This window comes from Aegilops tauschii, chromosome 5 (assembly GCF_002575655.3).
Source record: "Aegilops tauschii subsp. strangulata cultivar AL8/78 chromosome 5, Aet v6.0, whole genome shotgun sequence".
NCBI lineage: Eukaryota > Viridiplantae > Streptophyta > Magnoliopsida > Poales > Poaceae > Aegilops > Aegilops tauschii.
Genome location: NC_053039.3, coordinates 538,126,229 through 538,149,401, shown reverse-complemented (window position 1 = coordinate 538,149,401; position 23,173 = coordinate 538,126,229). Strand labels below are relative to the sequence as shown.

At 47.2% G+C, this 23,173-nt stretch overlaps 1 protein-coding gene across 1 annotated transcript; it reads left to right on the top strand.

The window, feature by feature from the left end:
* The first annotated feature begins 20,057 nt into the window (after positions 1-20,057).
* On the top strand, positions 20,058-21,182 carry LOC109774928 (protein LURP-one-related 15). The gene is made up of 2 exons (XM_020333689.4): positions 20,058-20,454; positions 20,575-21,182. The coding sequence occupies exons 1-2, from the start codon at positions 20,227-20,229 to the stop codon at positions 20,938-20,940; spliced, it is 594 nt and encodes a 197-aa protein (XP_020189278.1). The 5' UTR covers positions 20,058-20,226; the 3' UTR covers positions 20,941-21,182.
* Positions 21,183-23,173: the final 1,991 nt, after the last annotated feature.

The window sequence follows — 23,173 nt, the reverse complement described above, 5'->3', positions numbered from 1 at the left end:
GTAGCAAATTTCCCTCAAGTGGATGACCTAAGGTTTATCAATCCATGGGAGGCGTAGGATGAAGATGGTCTCTCTCAAACAACCCTGCAACCAAATAACAAAGAGTCTCTTCTGTCCCCAACACACCCAATACAATGGTAAATTGTATATATGCACTAGTTCGGCGAAGAGATGGTGATACAAGTGCAATATGGATGATAGATAAAGGTTTTTGTAATCTGAAAATATAAAAACAGCAAGGTAACTAATGATAAAAGTGAGCACAAACGGTATTGCAATGCTAGGAAACAAGGCCTAGGGTTCATACTTTCACTAGTGCAAGTTCTCTCAACAATAATAACATAATTGGATCATATAACTATCCCTCAACATGCAACAAAGAGTCACTCCAAAGTCACTAATAGCGGAGAACAAACGAAGAGATTATGGTAGGGTACGAAACCACCTCAAAGTTATTCTTTCCGATCAATCAATTGGGCTATTCCTATAAGTGTCACAAACAGCCCTAGAGTTCGTAGTAAAATAACACCTTAAGACACACATCAACCAAAACCCTAATGTCACGTAGATACTCCAATGTCACCTCAAGTATCCGTGGGTATGATTATACGATATGCATCACACAATCTCAGATTCATCTATTCAACCAACACATAGAGCCTCAAAGAGTGCCCCAAAGTTTCTACCGGAGAGTCAAGACGAAAACGTGTGCCAACCCATATGCATAGGTTCATGGGCGGAACCCGCAAGTTGATGACCAAAACATACATCAAGTGAATCAATAGAATAACCCATTGTCACCACGATTATCCCACGCAAGACATACATCAAGTGTTCTCAAATCATTAAAGACTCAATCCGATAAGATAACTTCAAAGGGAGAACTCAATCCATTACAAGAGAGTAGAGGGGGAGAAACATCATAAGATCCAACTATAATAGCAAAGCTCGCGATACATCAAGATCGTGCCAAATCAAGAACACGAGAGAGAGAGATCAAACACATAGCTACTCGTACATACCCTCAGCCCCGAGGGTGAACTACTCCCTCCTCATCATGGAGAGCGCCGGGATGATGAAGATGGCCACCGGTGAGGGATCCCCCCCCTCCGGAAGGGTGCCGGAACAGGGTCCCGATTTGTTTTTGGTGGCTACAAAGGCTTACGGCGGCGGAACTCCAGATCTATTCTGTTCCTCGAAGGTTTTAGGGTATATTGGTATATATAGGAGGAAGAAATACGTCAGGGGAGCCACGAGGGGCCCACGAGGGTGGAGGGCGCGCCCACCACGAGGGGCCCACGAGGGTGGAGGGCGCGCCCAGGGGGTGGGCGCGCCCCCTGCCTCGTGCCTTCCTCGTTGATTCCCTGACGTGCACTCCAAGTCTCTCGTATTGCTTCCGTTCCAAAAATAACTTTCCCGAAGGTCTCATTCCGTTTGGACTCCGTTTGATATTCCTTTTCTGCGAAACACTGAAACAAGGGAAAAACAGAAACTGGCACTGGGCTCTGGGTTAATAGGTTAGTCCCAAAAATAATATAAAAGTGCATAATAAAGCCCATAAACATCCAAAACAGATAATATAATAGCATGGAACAATCAAAAATTATAGATACGTTGGAGACGTATCAGCTACCAAATGTCACAACATAACTGGGTGATTATAAAGGTGCTCTACAGGTGTCTCTGAAGGTACTTGTTGAGGTGGCGTATTTTGAGATTAGGATTTGTCACTCCGATTGTCGGAGAGGTATCTCGGGGCCCTCTCGGTAATGCACATCACTATAAGCCTTGCAAGCATTGTGACTAATGAGTTAGTTCCGAGATGATGTATTATGGAACGAGTAAAGAGACTTGCCGGTAACGAGATTGAACTAGGTATTGAGATACCGACGATCAAATCTCGGGTAAGTAACATACCGATGACAAAGGGAACAACGTATGTTGTTATGCGGTTTGACTGATAAAGATCTTCGTAGAATATGTAGGAGCCAATATGAGCATCCAGGTTCCGCTATTGGTTATTGACCGGAGACGTGTCTGAAGGAAATATGCCCTAGAGGCAATAATAAAGTTATTATTTATTTCCTTATATCATGATAAATGTTTATTATTCATGCTAGAATTGTATTAACCGGAAACATAATACTTGTGTGAATACATAGACAAAAAGAGTGTCACTAGTATGCCTCTACTTGACTAGCTCATTGATCAAAGAAGGTTATGTTTCATAGCCATTGACATGAGTTGTCATTTGATTAACGGGATCACATCATTAGGAGAATGATGTGATTGACTTGACCCATTCCGTTAGCTTAGCACACGATCGTTTAGTATTCTGCTATTGCTTTTTTCATGACTTATACATGTTCCTATGACTATGAGATTATGCAACTCCCGTTTACCGGAGGAACACTTTGTGTGCTACCAAACGTCACAACGTAACTGGGTGATTATAAAGGTGCTCTACAGGTGTCTCCAAAGGTACTTGTTGGGTTGGCGTATTTCGAGATTAGGATTTGTCACTCCGATTGTCGGAGAGGTATCTCTGGGCCCACTCGGTAATGCACATCACTATAAGCCTTGCGAGCATTGCAACTAATGAGTTAGTTGCGGGATGATGTATTACAGAACGAGTAAAGAGACTTGCCGGTAACGAGATTGAACTAGGTATTGAGATACCGACGATCGAATCTCGGGCAAGTAACATACCGATGACAAATGGAACAACGCATGTTGTTATGCGGTTTGACCGATAAAGATCTTAGTAGAATATGTGGGAGCCAATATAAGCATCCAGGTTTCGCTATTGGTTATTGGCCGGAGACGTGTCTCGGTCATGTCTACATAGTTCTCGAACCCGTAGGTTCTGCACGCTTAAAGTTTCGATGATAGTTATATTATGAGTTTATATGTTTTGATGTACCGAAGGTAGTTCGGAGTCCCGGATGTGATCACGGACATGACAAGGAGTCTCGAAATGGTCGAGACATGAAGATTGATATATTGGACGACTATATTCGGACACCGCAATGGTTCCGGGGGTTATTGGATATATACCAGAGTACCGGGGGTTACCGGACCCCCCCCCCTCCCCGGGGGTTTAATGGGCCTACATGGCCCTTAGTGGACAAGAGGAGGGGCGGCCAGGGCAGGCCGCGCGCCCCCTCCCCCTCTAGTCCGAATTGGACAAGGAGGGGGGCGGCGCGCCCCTTTCCTTCCTCTCTCCCTCCTCCTTCCCCCCTTCTCCTAATCCAACAAGGAAGGGAGGGAGTCCTACTCCCGGTGGGAGTAGGACACCTCCTGGCGCGCCTCCTCCTGGCCGGCCGCCTCTCCCCCCTTGCTCCTTTATATACGGGGGCAGGGGGCACCCCATAGACACAACAATTGATCATTGATCTTTTAGCCGTGTGTGGTGCCCCCTCCACCATAGCCCACCTCGATAATATCGTAGCGGTGCTTAGGCGAAGCCCTGCGTCGATAGAACATCATCATCGTCACCACGCCGTCGTGCTGACGAAACACTCCCTCAACACTCGGCTGGATCGGAGTTCGAGGGACGTCATCGAGCTGAACATGTGCTGAACTCGGAGGTGCCGTGCATTCGGTACTTGATCGGTCGAATCGTGAAGACGTATGACTACATCAACCGTGTTGTGCTAACGCTTCCACTTTCGGTCTACGAGGGTACGTGGACAACACTCTCCCCTCTCGTTGCTATGCATCACCATGATCCTGTGTGTGCGTAGGAAATATTTTGAAATTACTACGTTCCCCAACAGTGTCTCGGTCATGTCTACATAGTTCTCGAACCCGTAGGGTCCGCACGCTTAAAGTTCGTTGACGGTTATATTATGAGTTTATGTGTTTTGATGTACCGAAGGTAGTTCGGAGTCCCGGATATGATCACGGACATGACGAGGAGTCTCGAAATGGTCGAGACGTAAAGATCGATATATTGGACGACTATATTTGGATACCGGAATGGTTCCGGGTGAGATCGGGATAATACCGGAGCACCGGGAGGTTATCGGAACCCCCCGGGAGGTATATGGGCCTTAATGGGCTTTAGTGGAAAGGACGGGAAAGGAGCAAGGGAGGGGGCTCCCCCCCCCCCAAGCCCAATCCGAATTGGGAAGGGGGCCGGCCCCCCTTTCCTTCCTCCCTCCTTCCTCTTCCTTCCCTCTCCCTCTCCAAAGAGGAAAAGGAGGAGTCCTACTCCCGGTGGGAGTAGGACTCCCCCCTTGGGCGCGCCTCCTCCCCTTGGCCGGCCCTCTCCTCCCCCTTTATATACGGAGGAGAGGGGCACCCCATAGACACAACAATTGATCTCTTGGATCTTTTAGCCGTGTGCGGTGCCCCTCTCCACCATAGTCCACCTCGATAATATCGTAGCAGTGCTTAGGCGAAGCCCTGCATCGGTAGCAACATCATCATCGTCACCACGCCGTCGTGCTGACGGAACTCTCCCTCAAAACTCGGCTGGATCGGAGTTCGAGGGACGTCATCGAGTTGAACGTGTGCAGAACTCGGAGGTGTCGTGCGTTCGGTACTTGATCGGTCAGATCGTGAAGACGTACGACTACATCAACCGCGTTGTGCTAACGCTTCCCCTTTCGGTCTACGAGGGTACATGGACACACTCTCCCCTCTCGTTGCTATGCATCACCATGATCTTGTATGTGCGTAGGAATTTTTTTGAAATTACTACGTTCCCCAACAGTGGCATCAGAGCCAGGTTTATGCGTAGATGTTATATGCACGAGTAGAACACAAGTGAGTTGTGGGCGATACAAGTCATACTGCTTACCAGCATGTCATACTTTGGTTCGGCGGTATTGTTGGATGAAGCGGCCCGGACCGACATTACGCGTACGCTTACGCGAGACTGGTTCTACCGACGTGCTTTGCACACAGGTGGTTGGCGGGTGTCAGTTTCTCCAACTTTAGTTGAACCGAGTGTGGCTACGCCCGGTCCTTGAGAAGGTTAGAACAACACTAACTTGACGAACTATCGTTGTGGTTTTGATGCGTAGGTAAGAACGGTTCTTGCTCAGCCCGTAGCAGCCACGTAAAACTTGCAACAACAAAGTAGAGGACGTCTAACTTGTTTTTGCAGGGGATGTTGTGATGTGATATGGTCAAGACATGATGCTATATTTTATTATATGAGATGATCATGTTTTGTAACCGAGTTATCGGCAACTGGCAGGAGCCATATGGTTGTCGCTTTATTGTATGCAATGCAATTGCCCTGTAATGCTTTACTTTATCACTAAGCGGTAGCGATAGTCGTAAAAGAAATAGTTGGCGAGACGACAACGATGCTACGATGGAGATCAAGGTGTCGCGCCGGTGACGATGGTGATCATGATGGTGCTTTGGAGATGGAGATCACAAGCACAAGATGATGATGGCCATATCATATCACTTATATTGATTGCATGTGATGTTTATCTTTTATGCATCTTATTTTGCTTAGATCGACGGTAGCATTATAAGATGATCTCTCACTAAATTTCAAGGTATAAGTGTTCTCCCTGAGTATGCACCGTTGCGAAAGTTCTTCGTGCTGAGACACCACGTGATGATCGGGTGTGATAGGCTCTACGTTCAAATACAACGGGTGCAAAACAGTTGCACACGCGGAGTACTCAGGTTAAACTTGACGAGCCTAGCATATGCAGATATGGCCTCGGAACACTGAGACCGAAAGGTCGAGCGTGAATCATATAGTAGATATGATCAACATAGTGATGTTCACCATTGAAAACTACTCCATCTCACGTGATGATCGGACATGGTTTAGTTGATTTGGATCACGTGATCACTTAGATGATTAGAGAGATGTCTATCTAAGTGGGAGTTCTTAAGTAATATGATTAAATTGAACTTTAATTTATCATGAACTTAGTCCTGGTAGTATTAGCATATCTATGTTCTAGATCAATAGCTCGCGTTTAGCTCCCCTGTTTTATTTTTGATATGTTCCTAGAGAAAACTAAGTTGAAAGATGTTAGTAGCAATGATGCGGATTGGATCCGTGATCTGAGGATTATCCTCATTACTGCACAGAAGAATTATGTCCTTTATGCACCGCTAGGTGACGGACCTATTGCAGGAGCATATGCAGACGTTACGAATGTTTTGGCAAAGCTCGGTATGATGACTACTTGATAGTTTAGTGCACCATACTTTACGGCTTAGAATCGGGGCTTCAAAGACGTTTTTGAAACGCCACGTAGCATATGAGATATTCCAAGAGTTGAAATTAGTATTTCAGACTCATGCTCATGTCGAAAGGTATGAGACCTTTGACAAGTACTTTGCCAAGATGGAGGAGAATAGCTCAGCTAGTGAGCATGTGCTCAGATTGTCTGGGTACTACAATTTCTTGAATCAAGTGGGAGTTAATCTTCCAGATAAGATAGTAACTGATAAAGTTCTCTAGTCACTATCACTAAGTTACTAGAACTTCGTGATGAACTATGATACGCAAGGGATGACGAAAGTAATTACCAAGCTCTGCGTGATGCTGAAATCGACGAAGGTAGAAATCAAGAAAAAACATCAAGTATTGATGGTTGACAAGACCACTAGTTTCAAGAAAAGGGCAAAGGGAAGAAGGGGAACTTCAAAAGGAACGGCAAGCAAGTTGCTACTCCCATGAAGAAGCCCCAAGCTAGACCCAAGCCTGAAACTGAGTGCTTCTACTACAAAGGAAATGGTCACTGGAAGTGGAACTACCCCTAGATACATGGCGGATAAGAAGGATGGAGAAATGAACAAAGGTATATTTGATATACATGTTATTTATGTGTACTTTACTAGTGTTTATAGCAACCCCACGGTATTTGATACTAGTTCAGTTGCTAAGAGTAGTAACTCGAAACGGGAGTTGCAGAATGAACAGAAACTAGTTAAGATTCAAGTGACGATGTGTGTTGGAAGCAGTTCCAAGATTGATACGATCATCATTGCACACTCCCTATACTTTCGGGATTAGTGTTGAACCAAAATAAATGTTATTTGGTGTTTGCGTTGAGCATGAATATGATTTGATCATGTTTATTGCAATACGATTATTCATTTAAATTAGAGACTAATTGTTGTTCTGTTTACATGAATAAAACCTTCTATGGTCATACACCCAATGAAAATGGTTTGTTGGATCTCGATTGTAGTGATACACATATTCATAATATTGAAGCCAAAAGATGCAAAGTTAATAATGATAGTGCAACTTATTTGTGGCACTACCGTTTAGGTCATATTGGTGTAAAGCGCATGAAGAAACTCCATGCTGATGGGTTTTTGGAATCACTTGATTGTGAATCACTTGATGCTTGCGAACCATGCCTCATGGGCAAGATGACTAAGACTCCGTTATCGGGAACAATGGAGCGAGCAACTGACTTATTGGAAATAATACATACTGATGTATGCGGTCCGATGAGTGTTGAGGCTCGCGGCGGGTATCGTTATTTTCTGACCTTCACAGATGATTTGAGCAGATATGGGTATATCTACTTGATGAAACATAAGTCTGAAACATTTGAAAAGTTCAAAGAATTTCAGAGTCAAGTGGAAAATCATCGTGACAAGAAAATAAAGTTTCTATGATCTGATCGCGGAGACAAATATTTGAGTTACGAGTTTGGTCTTCAATTAAAACAATGTGGAATAGTTTCACAAATTCGTGCCACCTGGAACACCACAGCATAATGGTGTGTCCGAACGTCATAACCGTACTTTATTGGATATAGTGCAATCTATGATGTTTCTTACCGATTTACCACTATAGTTTTGGGGTTATGCATTAGAGACAGCTGCATTCACGTTAAAAAGGGCACCATCTAAATCCGTTGAGACGACACCGTATGAACTGTGGTTTGGCAAGAAACCAAAGTTGTCATTTCTTAAAGTTTGGGGTTGCGATGCTTATAAGAAAAAGTTTCATCCTGATAAGCTCAAACCCAAATCGGAGAAATGTGTCTTCATAGGATACCCAAAGGAGACAGTTGGGTACACCTTCTATCACAGATCCGAAGGCAAGATATTCGTTGCTAAGAATGGATCCTTTCTAGAAAAGGAGTTTCTCTCAAAAGAAGTGAGTGGGAGGAAAGTAGAACTTGATGAAGTAACTGTACCTGCTCCCTTATTGGAAAGTAGTTCATCGCAGAAATCTGTTCCTGTGACTACTACACCAATTAGTGAGGAAGCTAATGATGATGATCATGTAACTTCAGATCAAGTTACTACCGAACCTCGTAGGTAAACCAGAGTGAGATCCGCACCAGAGTGGTACGGTAATCCTGTTCTGGAGGTCATGTTACTTGACCATGACGAACCTACGAACTATGAGGAAGCGATGATGAGCCCAGATTCCGCGAAATGGCTTGAGGCCATGAAACCTGAGATGAGATCCATGTATGAGAACAAAGTGTGGACTTTGGTTGACTTGCCCGATGATCGGCAAAGCCATAGAAAATAAATGGATCTTCAAGAGGAAGACGGACGCTGATAATAGTGTTACTATTTACAAAGCTAGACTTGTTGAAAAAGGTTTTTTGACAAAGTTCAAGGTGTTGACTACAATGAGATTTTCTCACTCGTAGCGATGCTTAAGTCTGTCCGAATCATGTTAGCAAATTACCACATTTTATGAAATCTGGCAAATGGATGTCAAAACTACGTTCCTTAATGGATTTCTTAAAGAAAAGTTCTATATGATGCAACCAGAAGGTTTTGTCGATCCTAAAGGTGTTAACAAAATGTGCAAGCTCCAGCGATCCATCTATGGACTGGTGTAAGCATTTCGGAGTTGGAATATACGCTTTGATGAGTTGATCAAAGCATATAGTTTTATACAAGACTTGCGGTGAAGCCTATATTTACAAGAAAGTGAGTGGGAGCACTACAGCATTTCTGATAAATATATGTGAATGACATATTTTTGATCGGAAATAATGTAGAATTTTCTGGAAAGCATAAAGGAGTATTTGAAAGGAGTTTTTCAAAGAAAGACCTCGGTGAAGCTACTTACATATTGAGCATCAAGATCTATAGAGATAGATCAAGACGCTTGATAAGTTTTTTCAATGAGTACATACCTTGACACGATTTTGAAATAGTTCAAAATGGAACAGTCAAAGAAAGAGTTCTTGCATGTGTTACAAGGTGTGAAATTGAGTAAGACTCAAAGCCCGACCACGGCAGAAGATAGAAAGAGAATGAAAGTCATTCCCTATGCCTCAGCCATAGGTTCTATAAAGTATGCCATGCTGTGTACCAGATCTATTGTATACCCTACCACTGAGTTTGGCAAGGGAGTACAATAGTGATCTAGGATTAGATCACTGGACAGCGGTCAAAATTATCCTTAGTGGAATAAGGATATGTTTCTCGATTATGGAGGTGACAAAAGGTTCGTCGTAAAGGCTTACGTCGATGCAAGTTTTTGACACTGATCCAGATGACTTTAAGTCTCAATCTGGATACATATCGAAAGTGGGAGCTATTAGCTAGAGTAGCTCCGTGCAGAGCATTATAGACATAGAAATTTGCAAAATACTTACGGATCTGGATGTGACAGACCCGTTGACTAAAATTATCTCACAAGCAAAACATGATCACACCTTAGTATTCTTTGGGTGTTAATCACATAGCAATGTGAACTAGATTATTGACTCTAGTAAACCCTTTGGGTGTTGGTCACATATCGATGTGAACTATGGATGTTAACCACATAAAGATGTGAACTATTGATGTTAAATCACATGGCAATGTGAACTAGATTATTGACTCTAGTGCAAGTGGGAGACTGAAGGAAATATGCCCTAGAGGCAATAATAAAGTTATTATTTATTTCCTCATATCATGATAAATTTTTATTATTCATGCTAGAATTGTATTAACCGGAAACATAATACATGTGTGAATACATAGACAAACATAGTGTCACTAGTATGCCTCTACTTGACTAGCTCGTTAATGGAAGATGGTTGAGTTTCCTAGCCATGGACATGAGTTGTCATTTGATTAACGGGATCACATCATTAGGAGAATGATGTGATTGACTTGACCCATTCCCTTAGCTTAGCACTTGATCGTTTAGTATGTTGCTATTGCTTTCTTCATGACTTATACATGTTCCTATGACTATGAGATTATGCAACTCCCGTTTACCGAAGGAACACTTTGTGTGCTACCAAACGTCACAACGTAACTGGGTGATTATAAAGGTGCTCTACAGGTGTCTACGAAGGTACTTGTTGAGTTGGCGTATTTCGAGATTAGGATTTGTCACTCCGGTTGTCGGAGAGGTACCTCTGGGCCCTCTCGGTAATGCACATCACTATAAGCCTTGCAAGCATTGTGACTAATGAATTAGTTGCGAGATGATGTACTACGGAACGAGTAAAGAGACTTGCCGGTAACGAGATTGAACTAGGTATTGAGATACTGACGATCAAATCACGGGCAAGTAACATACCGATGACAAAGGGAACAGCGTATGTTGTTATGCGGTTTGACCGATAAAGATCTTCGTAGAATATGTAGGAGCCAATATGAGCATCCAGGTTCCGCTATTGGTTATTGACCGGAGACGTGTCTCGGTCATGTCTACATAGTTCTCGAACCCGTAGGGTCCGCACGCTTAAAGTTCGATGACGGTTATATTATGAGTTTATGTGTTTTGATGTACCGAAGGTAGTTCGGAGTCCCGGATATGATCACGGACATGACGAGGAGTCTCGAAATGGTCGAGACGTAAAGATCGATATATTGGACGACTATATTTGGATACCGAAATGGTTCCGGGTGAGATCGGGATAATTCCGGAGCACCGGGAGGTTATCGGAACCCCCGGGAGGTATATGGGCCTTAATGGGCTTTAGTGGAAAGGAGGGGAAAGGAGCAAGGGAGGGGGCGCGCCCCCAAGCCGAATCCGAATTGGGAAGGGGGCCGCCCCCCCCCCTTTCCTTCCTCCCTCCTTCCTCTTCCTTCCCTCTCCCTCTGCAAATAGGAAAAGGAGGAGTCCTACTCCCGGTGGGAGTAGGACTCCCCCCTTGGGCGCGCCTCCTCCCCTTGGCCGGCCCTCTCCTCCCCCTTTATATACGGAGGAGAGGGGCACCCCATAGACACAACAATTGATCTCTTGGATCTTTTAGCCGTGTGCGGTGCCCCTCTCCACCATAGTCCACCTCGATAATATCGTAGCAGTGCTTAGGCGAAGCCCTGCGTCGGTAGCAACATCATTATCGTCACCACGCCGTCGTGCTGATAGAACTCTCCCTCAAAACTCGGCTGGATCGGAGTTCGAGGGATGTCATCGAGTTGAACGTGTGCAGAACTCGGAGGTGCCGTGCGTTCGGTACTTGATTGGTCGGATCGTGAAGACGTACGACTACATCAACCGCGTTGTGCTAACGCTTCCGCTTTCGGTCTACGAGGGTACGTGGACACACTCTCCCCTCTCGTTGCTATGCATCACCATGATCCTGGATGTGCGTAGGAATTTTTTTGAAATTACTACGTTCCCCAACATCTAGGTCATCCTGCCGATCGAGCTCGGCTTCTCTCTCTTCGTCCATGCGCACTTGAGGTGAGTCATGAATAATGTCGCAGGGCAAGACAGCCTCTGCGCCGTACACCATGAAAAAAGGTGTGTATCCGGCCGTGCGATTGGGAGTGGTCCGCAGCCCCCAGAGTACGGAATCGAGTTCCTCGACCCAGTGTTTATCCGACTCCTTTAGGAATCGCACCAGTCTGGGTTTGATGCTGCTCATTATCAGGCCATTAGCCCGTTCAACCTGACCATTTGTTTGAGGGTGATATACGAAGGCGTAACCGAGTTTGATGCCCAGGTTAGCACACCAACGTTTCACCTCATTGGCTGTGAAGTTAGAGCCGTTGTTAGTAATAATGCTATGCGGGACACCATAGCAGTGTACGACACCGGATATAAAGTCGATCACCGGTCCGGCTTCGGCCGTTTTTACTGGTTTGGCCTCTATCAATTTAGTGAATTTATCCACCATTACCAGCAAATATTTCTTCTCATGGCTTCCCCCTTTAAGGGGTCCGACCATGTCTAGCCCCCAGGCCGCGAAAGGCCAGGTAATGGGGATTGTTTTTAGGGCAGTGGGCGGCATATAGCTTTGATTGGCAAAAAGCTGGCATCCGACACAGCGTTGTACAAGGGCCTGTGCGTCTTCTCGGGCCGTCGGCCAAAAGAAACCTGTACGGAAGGCCTTACTTACGAGGGCCCGAGCTGCGGCGTGATGGCCGCCGAGGCCAGCATGTATTTCTGCCAAGAGCTGCCGCCCTTCCTCTTTGGAGATACATCTTTGAAGAACTCCGGTAGTACTTTTCTTGTAGAGTTCTCCTTCGTGAACTTTGTAGGCTTTAGAACGTCGAACTATGCGACGGGCCTCGTTCTAGTCATCAGGGAGCTCCTGCCTATTAAGGTAGGCTAAGAAGGGTTCCGTTCATGGAGCGACTACCGCCATGATTACATGGGCGGAAGTCGTTGGTTCGGTGCCCGAGCCCCCGATGATATCCGAATCGTGTTCGGCATCCGGGGATGTGATCGGCGCCGGACTGGTATTTCCGCTCTCGTCCTGCCATAGCACGAATGGCTTGAAGATCCTTTCCACAAAGGTGTTAGGCGGGACGACGTCGCGTTTAGCGCCCATTCGAGCAAGGATGTCCGCCGCTTGATTACTATCTCGAGCCACATGATGAAACTCGAGGCCCTCAAACCGAGCTGATATTTTGAGTACGACGTTGCGGTAGGCCGCCATCTTTGGATCTTTTGCATCGAATTCTCTGTTTATTTGGGATATTGCAAGGTTCTAATCCCCACGCACCTCGAGGCATTGTATGCCCATAGAAACGGCCATCCAGAGACCATGTAGTAGTGCCTCATATTCGGCCTCGTTATTGGAGTCCGTATACATGATTTGTAATACATAACGGACTGTGTCCCCTGTAGGGGATGTTAGGATGACACCAGACCCCAATCCGGCTAACATTTTAGAGCCGTCAAAGTACATCACCCAGTTGGACTATGTGTTGTACTCTTTAGGGAGTTCGGCTTCTGTCCATTCGGCGACAAAGTCGGCCAACACCTGAGATTTAATAGCTCGGCGTGGCTTGTATGTTATTTCAAATGGTAAGAGCTCGATGGCCCATTTGGCAATGTGGCCAGTGGCGTCTCGATTGTTTATGATGTCATTGAGTGGTACTTTGTAAGCCACCGTGATCGAACACTCTTGAAAGTAGTGCCGCAGCTTTCGAGATGTCATAAAGACCGCATATGCTATCTTTTAATAGTGTGGGTATCGGGATTTGCATGGTGTAAGGACCGCCGATACATAGTAGACCGGTTTTTGGAGTGGGAATTTGTGTCCCTCTTCCTCTCGTTCGACGACGAGCACAGCACTCACCACCTGGTGACTTGCAGATATATAGAGCAACATAGGTTCGCCGACGTTTGGTGCGGCAAGGATTGCGTTGCTTGCTAACAAAGTTTTTATTTCTTCCAATCCGGTTGTTGCTGCATCCGTCCACTCAAAGTGGTCGGTACGTCGGAGCAGGCGATAAAGTGGTAGTGCCTTTTCTCCCAATCTGGAGATGAAGCGGCTCAAGGCTGCCACGCACCCAGCTAGTTTTTGGACCTGCTTTAGGTCTGTTGGCGTTGCCAATTGTGGCAGGGCTTGGATTTTGGCTGGATTTGCTTCGATTCCTCTATTGGAAACAATGAACCCAAGGAGCTTTCCGGCCGGAACACCAAAAATGCATTTTTCTGGATTGAGCCGTATGTCATATGTTCGGAGGTTGTCGAATGTAAGGTGTAAGTCGTCCACCAAGGAGTCAACATGTTTAGTTTTGATGACTACATCGTCTACATATGCCTCCACCGTCTTGCCAATTTGCTAATCCAGGCATGTTTGAATCATGCATTGGTAACGGGCGCCGGCGTTTTTGAGTCCGAAAGGCATAGTGTTGAAGCAGAAAGGCTCATACGGAGTAATGAATGCCTTTGCGGCCTGATCGGATTCCTTCATCTTGATTTGATGGTATCCGGAGTATGCGCCGAGGAAGCACAGTGAATAGTGTCCTGCAGTCGCGTCAATGATTTGGTCAATGCGGGGCAGCGGGAAGGGGTCCTTGATGGCTCTCTGACTATAGCGCCAGAAAAGCTCCTGTCTACTAGGACTACGTTGGTATTTCCCCAAAGAGGAAGGGATGATGCAGCACAGCAACAGTAGGTATTTCCCTCAGTGAAGAAACCAAGGTTATTGAACCAGTAGGAGAACCAAGCAACACAACGTAAACAACACCTGCACACAAATAACAACACCTCGCAACCCGACGTGTTAAAGGGGTTGTCAATCCCTTTCGGGTAACGATGCCAGAAAATTGTAGTAGATTGAAATAATAGATCGCAAATAAATAAAGTGCAGCAGAGTATTTTTGTATTTTTGGTTTAATAGATCTGAATAAAAATGCAAAGGAAAAGTAGATCGCAAGCAAATATATGAGAAAGAAGACCCGGGGGCCGCAGGTTTCACTAGTGGCTTCTCTCGAGAAAGATAGCAAACGGTGGGTAAACAAATTACTGTTGGGCAATTGATAGAACCTCAAATAATTATGACGATATCCAAGCAATGATCATTACATAGGCATCACGTCCAAGATTAGTAGACCGACTCCTGCCTGCATCTACTACTATTACTCCACACATCGACCACTATCCAGCATGCATCTAGTGTATTAAGTTCATGGAAAAACGGAGTAATGCAATAAGAACGATGACATGATGTACACAAGATCCGTTTATCTATTGCGTTAGATATAGACCCCATCTTTTTATCCTTAGTAGCAACGATACATACGTGTCGGTTCCCTTTCTATCACTGAGATCAAGCACCATAAGATCGAACCCACTTACCGGGCACCTCTTCCCATTGCAAGATAAATAGATCAAGTTGGCCAAACAAAACCCAAATATCGGAGAAGAAATACGAGGCTATAAGAGATCATGCATATAAGAGATCAAAGAAACTCAAATAACTTTCATGGATATAAAAAGATATGACTGATCATAAACTCAAAGTTCATCAGATCCCCACAAACACACCGCAAAAGAGCTACATCATATGGATCTCCAAGAGACCATTGTATTGAGAATTTAGTGAGAGAGGGAAAGCCATCTAGCTACTAACTACAGACCCGAAGGTCTACAAAGAACTACTCATGCATCATCGGAGAGGCACCAATGGAGGTGGTGAACCCCATCCGAGATGGTGTCTAGATTGGATCTGGTGGTTCTGGACTCTGCGACGGCTGGATGAATATTTCATCGACGCTTCTAGGGTTCTGGGATTTTTGGGGTATTTATAGAGCAAAGAGGCGGTCCAGGGGGCACCCGAGGTGGGCACAACCCACCAGGGCGCGCCTGGGCCTCCTGGCGCGCCCTGGTGGGTTGTCCCCTCCTCGGGACTCCCCCTAGGTGCAACCAGGGCCCAACTTCTTCCTTTTGGTCCATAAAAAATCATCGTGAAGTTTCGTTGCATTTGGACTCCGTCTGATATTGATTTCCTGCGATGTAAAAAACATGGAAAAAACAGCAACTGGCACTTGGCACTGTGTCAATAGGTTAGTACCAAAAAATGATATAAATTGACTATAAAATGATTATAAAACATCCAAGATTGATAATAAAACATCATGGAACAATAAAAAATTATAGATACGTTGGAGACGTATCACTCATCTCTCCTGTCCTCGCCGCCGGGGACGTCTACGCCAGGCCCGGACCCCACCGATATACGTCCTGCAAATCTCCGGCCCCGCCTTGCAGTCTATGTGTTCGATGCTTCCTCCGACGAGGAGTATGGACCGACGGAGCTTGATCAAATGATTCAAGAAGTGTTCATCGTTTCCTCGGATTTGGACGAAGAAGTGGACATGATCATGCTCATGAGCATGCAAGTGGAAATGGACCGGCAGGTGGAGTATATTCTCAACTTTAAGGGCTCAATCAAAGGGAGAAGAGTGATCAATGGGATAGGGTGTCTAGAGCACGGCTATTGCAGAGGGACTACTTTGCTCCGAACCCAACTTTCCCGGATGATCCATGGTTTCGTCGCCGTTTCCACATGCGGAAACCATTGTTCTTGCGCATTGTGGAGGGAGTGGAGGCACATGATGAATACTTAGAGCTGAAGAGGGATTGTTGTGGCCAACTTTCTTTCTCTGCTAAGCAGAAGTGCACCGCTGCTCTGAGGATGCTTGCACTTGGTACTGCCTAGATGTCGTTGGTGAGATGGTCAGGATGGGGGAGAGCACATGCCTGAAGACTACTGTCAAGTTTGCCCGCGCCGTGGTGCAGGTGTTTGAAGCCGAGTATCTGAGAGAACCAAATGCGGAGGACACAGAAAAGGTTGTTGGCTATTTGAGAGGCCAGAGGGTTTCCAAGAATGCTCGGATCAATTGATTGCATGCATTGGCAATGGAAGAGCTGCCCCAAAGGTTTGCGTGGAATTTATCAAGGTCACACCAAAGAGGTCACCATCATACTTGAAGCGGTGACATCACATGACTTGTGGATTTGGCAAGCTTTCTTTGGAATGTCGGGGTCTCACAACGACATCAACATGCTTCAATAATCTCCGGTGTTCAGGTGCAACTACACTATTAGCGGCCGTGAGTATAACATGGGATACTATCTTGCAGATGACATCTATCCTCAGTGAGCGGCATTTGTGAAGACCATATCCGAACTATAGGGAAACAAACAAAGCCACTTTGCAACAATGCAGGAAGGAACCAGCTAGGAAGAATGTGGAGAGGGAATTTGGAGTGCTTCAAGCTCACCGGGGAATTGCTTGTGGAGCTGCAATGATGTGGGAATTAAAAACTCTGTGGCGGCTCATGACATGTTGTGTTATTTTGCACAATATGTTGTCGAGGATGAGGGTGATGGTGTAGCCCAAACCAATTGTATTGAAGCACCTTAAGAACAAGTTTAAATCCCGGAAGATCAAGATGCAGCTCAACTTAAGAAGATTCTGCAGATGCATCAAAATCTTCGAGATCATCAGGTGCACGCGCAGCTACTCAATGACCTTGTGGAGCATATCTGGACCCATAATGAAAACCAAGAGCTAACGTTTGAGTTGCGGACTTGACAAATTTTATGTAACAAGACCTATGTATTTTCGATACCAACATTGTTAGTTACATGCGAGATTAGCTTGTACGATCGACGTGCATGGATTTAAGAGTCCAGATTTAAGATATGTGAATATCGGACACAAAATATGAAAGGTCAGCGCGCGCTGTCCGCGGGCGTATAAGGGACCGCGGCTGTAGATGCTTTAAACTTGAGAAGTTTGGTCCCTCTCCAGCCCGGAAGTGGTTTATCTGATGACATATGGAGTGGTTTTGACCCTGGTGTTACTAGTTGACTGCCACCTCATCATTCTTCCCACTCTGTGTCTTTCCTCATATCTCAGCCGAGTTCTCGCCCTAGTAGCCATTTAATCAAACAAGTTATGTGTCATCATTCGTGGCAGTGTTCCGGGGGCATGCGCAGCGGCACACGACAATGTAGTTCACTCGTAGGAAGGTGAAAGCGGTCGCGGCACCGCGTGTAACGGAGAGGCATGTGGTCATTGCCCGCGGTGGGTTGCCGTGAAGTCAGGCGTCAATGATGCCTTGCTCGAGGAGGTCGTAGGAGAGGAGGCGGTCACGTCCAGCGTTACAGTAGCTGGGCAAGCATGCGAGGTTCGGCATGGGATTCACGGTTTGTGGCACCAGCGGCATGGTCCTCAGAGAGGCGCTTCACGGCCATTGCAGGGTACAGAATCATGAAGGCACAGACTGAGAGGGACGGCGGTGACGAAGGACGCACGCGTACATGCCTCCATCGACCGAGAAGGACGCGTATTTGTTGCAGCCAGGGAAAGACAGGCTCAACTATTTGGACCAATGGGGACATAAAATAAAATGAGAGCCTAAGGTTGACGAAACTGTTGCCATGCGGGACTATACCTGGCTATGGGCAGCTCGGCCCGGACGGCCCAAAAATCCCGGGCGGGCTCGGGCCTGGAAATCGAGAGCGCCGGCACGTCGGGCCGTGCTCAGGCTTGCGCAAAACATAATTTTAGCCGTAGCCGGGCCGTGTCAGGCTTTTTGGGCTTCGGCCAGGCTTGGCCCCGGCCCGACCCGATATTTTTAGCTCCAGGCTTTTTTTGGCCCTGCCCAATGTATGCCCAGATATATGCGGGACCAACCGGTCAAAGTCAAATAAACCATTTTAGTTTAGGGAGGGGCCAAACTTGTCTTTTTTATTTTTTTTGAAACGGCTAGCTTAACGAGTTATCAGGATGCAAGTTGTTCGATTTTAAAGTTTATGCATGAATTCCACACTTCGTGATTAGTTTTAGTTTTTTTTTTGAGGGGTACACTTGGTGATTAGTTGAGAGACAAAAATAGACTTTCCTCTTTCTACGATGATGATGAAACTGGGGGGAAACGAAGTGAGATCTGGCCCCACTGCGGGCCCGTGCGAGAGACTCCATTTTCGTCGAGAGGGCCCATTTTTGTCCCTAGGACAAAACATTAAACTGGAGGTCGGCCGGGCCGACACCGGCGACAGCGGCTACAGCTTCCTCAGACTCCACACGCTTTCCTCACTCCGTGGTCGGCGCGCTGTTGGATTCTCGCCAAACCACACAACAGGCCAAGGCAAAGAAACATCACCGAAGCAGCCAACGGCTCGCTGGGTTCGAATCCATCCTGATTGTTTACTCACTAAGCAACTCGAAGATTAGAGAAATGATTATTAAGATGAAAAAAGCCAGTGGGCGAGCACGGGCTAGACCCCCTCCAACCGCTCGCCCCGCCTGAAGTTTTCTGGTATATACGTACTGGTGTATTAGAGTCCAGGCCTAATTAGGGATGCTAATGGCCGAGTAATCACTTGATTAATGATAGCCCACCTTGATCAATCCTGGAATTAGTACGCAACAAACTATGCCCAGTAGCCCATGTGCCATCACGGCCTTTCCCCATACCCATGTACCTAGTAACTGTTTTGCGGAGCGCTGGTGCCATCGATCAGATCAATTGATTGATCCTCTGTGCATGCATCTGGCTGCTAGGGCGCTTGCCGCCGCCGCCGTCGCTCGCCACGACGCCATCTACGGCTGGGCGCCGGAAGGCCACCCTTTGGATACAAGCAGGTACTAGTACCAATAGTGGCTATTAGCTATTAGTAATATTATTTTGTGAATCAGAACCTTGCACTGATTGTTGGTATTTCTTTTGATTTGGTTTCTGGGATAGATCGCCGCTGCCTGCATGCGCCAGGGCATTGGAGCATTGCCATCAGCTGCCTCAACCGTCGACACAAGCTCGTCCCAATGAAGCTGTTGTCATTTGTTGGTGAGTATCAAGTCCTATACTCTTATGCTTCATGTGGTCAGAGCTAAACCAAAGTCTCAAGTTATATCCAACATATAATAAGACTACACAAATTACTAGGTAATGTTATTGTTACATTGGTTACTACAAATCATAAAATTGTATAACTATACATCAAGATGACAACCAAAAGTTTTGTTATTTATTTTTTGGTTTTTAGGTTTTGAGAATGATATTGTTGACTTGTTTGATATAGGTAATATGATTTGCGGTCTAGAGTTATACTTAAATAAACTAATAAAATTGTTATTTTATTCCAAATTGTGAACTATATATACTTGCAATTTGATTCCGTTGATATATACAATAGATTTTTACAATGTTATATATGATTGGTTGGTATTGGGTTCTTCGCTCCCCTCATGCTCAAATCCTGGCTCCGCCCCTGACTCCCCTGCTTCCACGTAGGCGCCATGAGAACTGGCGTCAAGCAAAGATGGATTCTTCTTTGCCAAAGTTGATATTTCTATCGCTGTCGATGTCGCCGTGGAGAGCTTCCCGTTCAGACCTGACCCACCTGACGAAGAATCAATCAATATATACACCTATATATCCTGAAGCCGAGCTGCCATTGTTAATGCTGGTGGTGCCGAGCTGGTCAAACATCCCGGTCCGAAACTAGGACAGGGGAAGACGCGTGCGCCCATCATCCCCACCATCGCCCGATCGATCCGATCCGCCGCCGCCACCTGCTCTGCGGACGACGTGTCGCGCCGGGAGGGATAGATGGACGCGGTGCCGGCGCTGGCGGTGGTGGACGCGCGCTTCTGCGCGGGGGACGAGGCGGCGCTGGCGGTGGCCAAGACGCTCAGCATGTCCGGCAACGACTTCACGGTCACCGACGCCGCCACGGGCGCCCTGCTGCTGCGCGTCGACGGCGTCCTCTTCAGCCTCCGCCGCCGCTGCCTCCTCGCCGACGCGCACCGCCGCCCCGTCCTCACCGTGCAGGAATCGGTGGGTCTTCTTCTCCCCTTTCGTGTCGCCCCCCTCTGTTTCCTCCAAGCTCGTTGATTTCTTCTCCCCCAACCGTCTGACCCTGACGCGCCGCGGTTGGTGGCCGGTCGATCCATCCAGGCGCTGGTGATGAACACGCGGTGGAAGGTGTTCCGTGGGGACAGCACGAGCCGGCGGGACCTGCTGTTCACGGTGGTGAAGCCGTCGGTGATCCAGCTGCGGTGGTCCACCAAGGTCAGCGTCTTCCTCGCCAGCAACGACGCCGAGCAGTCCCCCGACTTCCGGATCACCGGCAGCTACCACGACGGCGCCTGCTCCGTCTCCCTCGGCGAATCCGACACCCTCATCGCCAGGATCGACCGCCGGTCCACCGTGGTGAGCGCGCTGCTGGGCAAGAACGCCTACAGCGTCACCGTCAACCCCGGCATCGACTACGCCTTCATCGTCGCGCTCGCCGTCGTCCTCGACGAGATGCACTACCAATGACCAGCACTGGAATGCGAATGCTTGCCGCGGGCGCCGTCTTCAGGCTTACTGCTAGCTCCCAGGAGTCTCCGACGGATTGTTGAGTGTGTCGATGCTGTGTAGGGGAATCAGGAATGCTCTGCATTTGTTGAGTTGATACATGTGTCGGCCATCAGAGCCTGATATGACGTTGAGGTGTGACGCTGTGAAACAGAGTTTTTGATCCGCTTCAGCAATGTTCAGAGGGCACTCGGTTGAGCACCTTTCCTTGGTCCAATTCAGTTTTTTCATGGCATATCCAATGCGGACCCTTGAACCTTGCGCATTTGTCTGAACCACATGGTCCCGACGTGTTCTGCCATCCAAGCAGGCTTGTATCAGTCTGTCGAGCGGTCCGAATGTGTTTTAGTAAACCGAAGACAGAAGGGAAGAGGAGGTTGCCGGCGTTCGGACTGCTTTCACGTCTGGCAATCCTGCCCCACCCAAAACCATCCCCCCTCACCTGTGTGCTTTCTCGCCCGACGTCAGGTGCTCACATTGACGCCGGTCTAGAGTGGACGCGGCCTTTCACTGCCGGCATTGAAGCGGCGTTCCGGCCGAGGAAGCGCCGCCCGCTGCACGTCCGGCTAAACACGCCTCCTCGCCGCATTCAAACGGCTACAGACTGCCTGCCTACCTCCATTAAACCCGCACGTGTGCCGAGAAACCTACTCCGGTCACATGGTCACATGTCCTTTTGCGAGCCAGCGGGTATTAAACACAACGCCAGTTGACTCCTCCCGTCTACCTGCTGTTAAACGATGCAAGACGCCAGGCAAGAACCACACCACACCTTCGCTCCCCATCTATTCCTTGCACCATATTCTCCACACTCTTCATGACATCCAACGAGCAGGAAGAGAAGTTCTCCGGCATAAAAGCCGGCTGGGTGGCCCGCCGAGCCTGCCGGATAGGAGCCAGGCAACTCGCTGCTCTACCTCCCTCCTTGCTCTAGGCCGTCCGTACCATGGGGGAGGCTCCAAGTCGGCGTGTGGTTCAGCAACTTGCCGCTCCAAGGCAGCTCGCGGAGGAGTGGCGAGTTACTGTAGGCCAATACGCAGGGGAGCACGGCGGTGCGGGCAATGTGGTTGTCATGGACGTGGGCGTGTCGTACAGCTCCTCTCGCGCATGCGGCCAAGCCATCCGCCGCCAATATCAAGGAAAAGTAGAACATGGAACGCTATCACCGCTTGGGTCCCAGGAAGGCCAACACCGACGCATCGCCGGTGACTTGCCCTCTTCGCAGGCCACCATCGTCCCCAGCCCCCAAAACCAACCCTGATCCGTGCTTCATGGAAGCGAAGGAACGGCGTTGCCGAACAAGACGGGGGCTATTCTTCCCCTCACGCTGAACATAAATTGGTCTAATTGGCCAAAAAAGATAGATCGAAGACAAATACAAGGCTATAAAATCACACATAAATAAATCTCAGAAAAGACTCACATACTTTAAATAAATAATCTGATCCTAAACCCGCAATTCATCGGATCCCAACAAACAAACCGCGATAATTACGTCGAATAGATCTCCGAAGTGATCATCATATTGAAGATAAGAGAGAGAGAGAGAGAGAGAGAGAGAGAGAGAGAGAGCGCGCCATCTAGCTACTTCTATGGACCCGTTGGTCCTGTGGGAACTACTCACACATCATCATGGAGGCAGCAAGGTCGAATAAGATTGCCTCCCCAATGGTTTCCCCCACCGGCAAAGTACCAGAAAAGGCCTCCAGATGAGATCGCGGAAGAACAGAGGCTTGCAGCGGCGACAAAATTGTTTCAGGTCTCGCTTCATGGGTTTCTGGATTTTAGGGAATTTATAGGCAAGAGATTAGGTAAAATAGAGCCATGTGGGCCCCACAAGAGCTGATGGCGTGCCCCCGCGCGCCCTTTCAGCTTCTCACTCCCTCGCAGCGACGAAACAACTGCACATTTAAATCCACCCGATCAACACGAATATTCAATCCCTATATAACTACTTTTCCACTTCTCTTGTATTCTTCTTCTTCTTCTTCGTCTTCTTCTTCCTCCTCCTCCTCTTCTTCTTCTTCTTCTTCTTCTTCTTCTTCTTCCTCTTCTTCTTCTTCTTCTTCTTCTTCTTCTTCTTCTTCCTCTTCTTCTTCCTCTTCTTCTTCGTCCTCTTCTTCTCCCTCTTCCTCCTCTTCTTCCTCTTCTTCCTCAAGTTGGAGAACCCTTCCCTAAGCTTGAGGGAAAATTT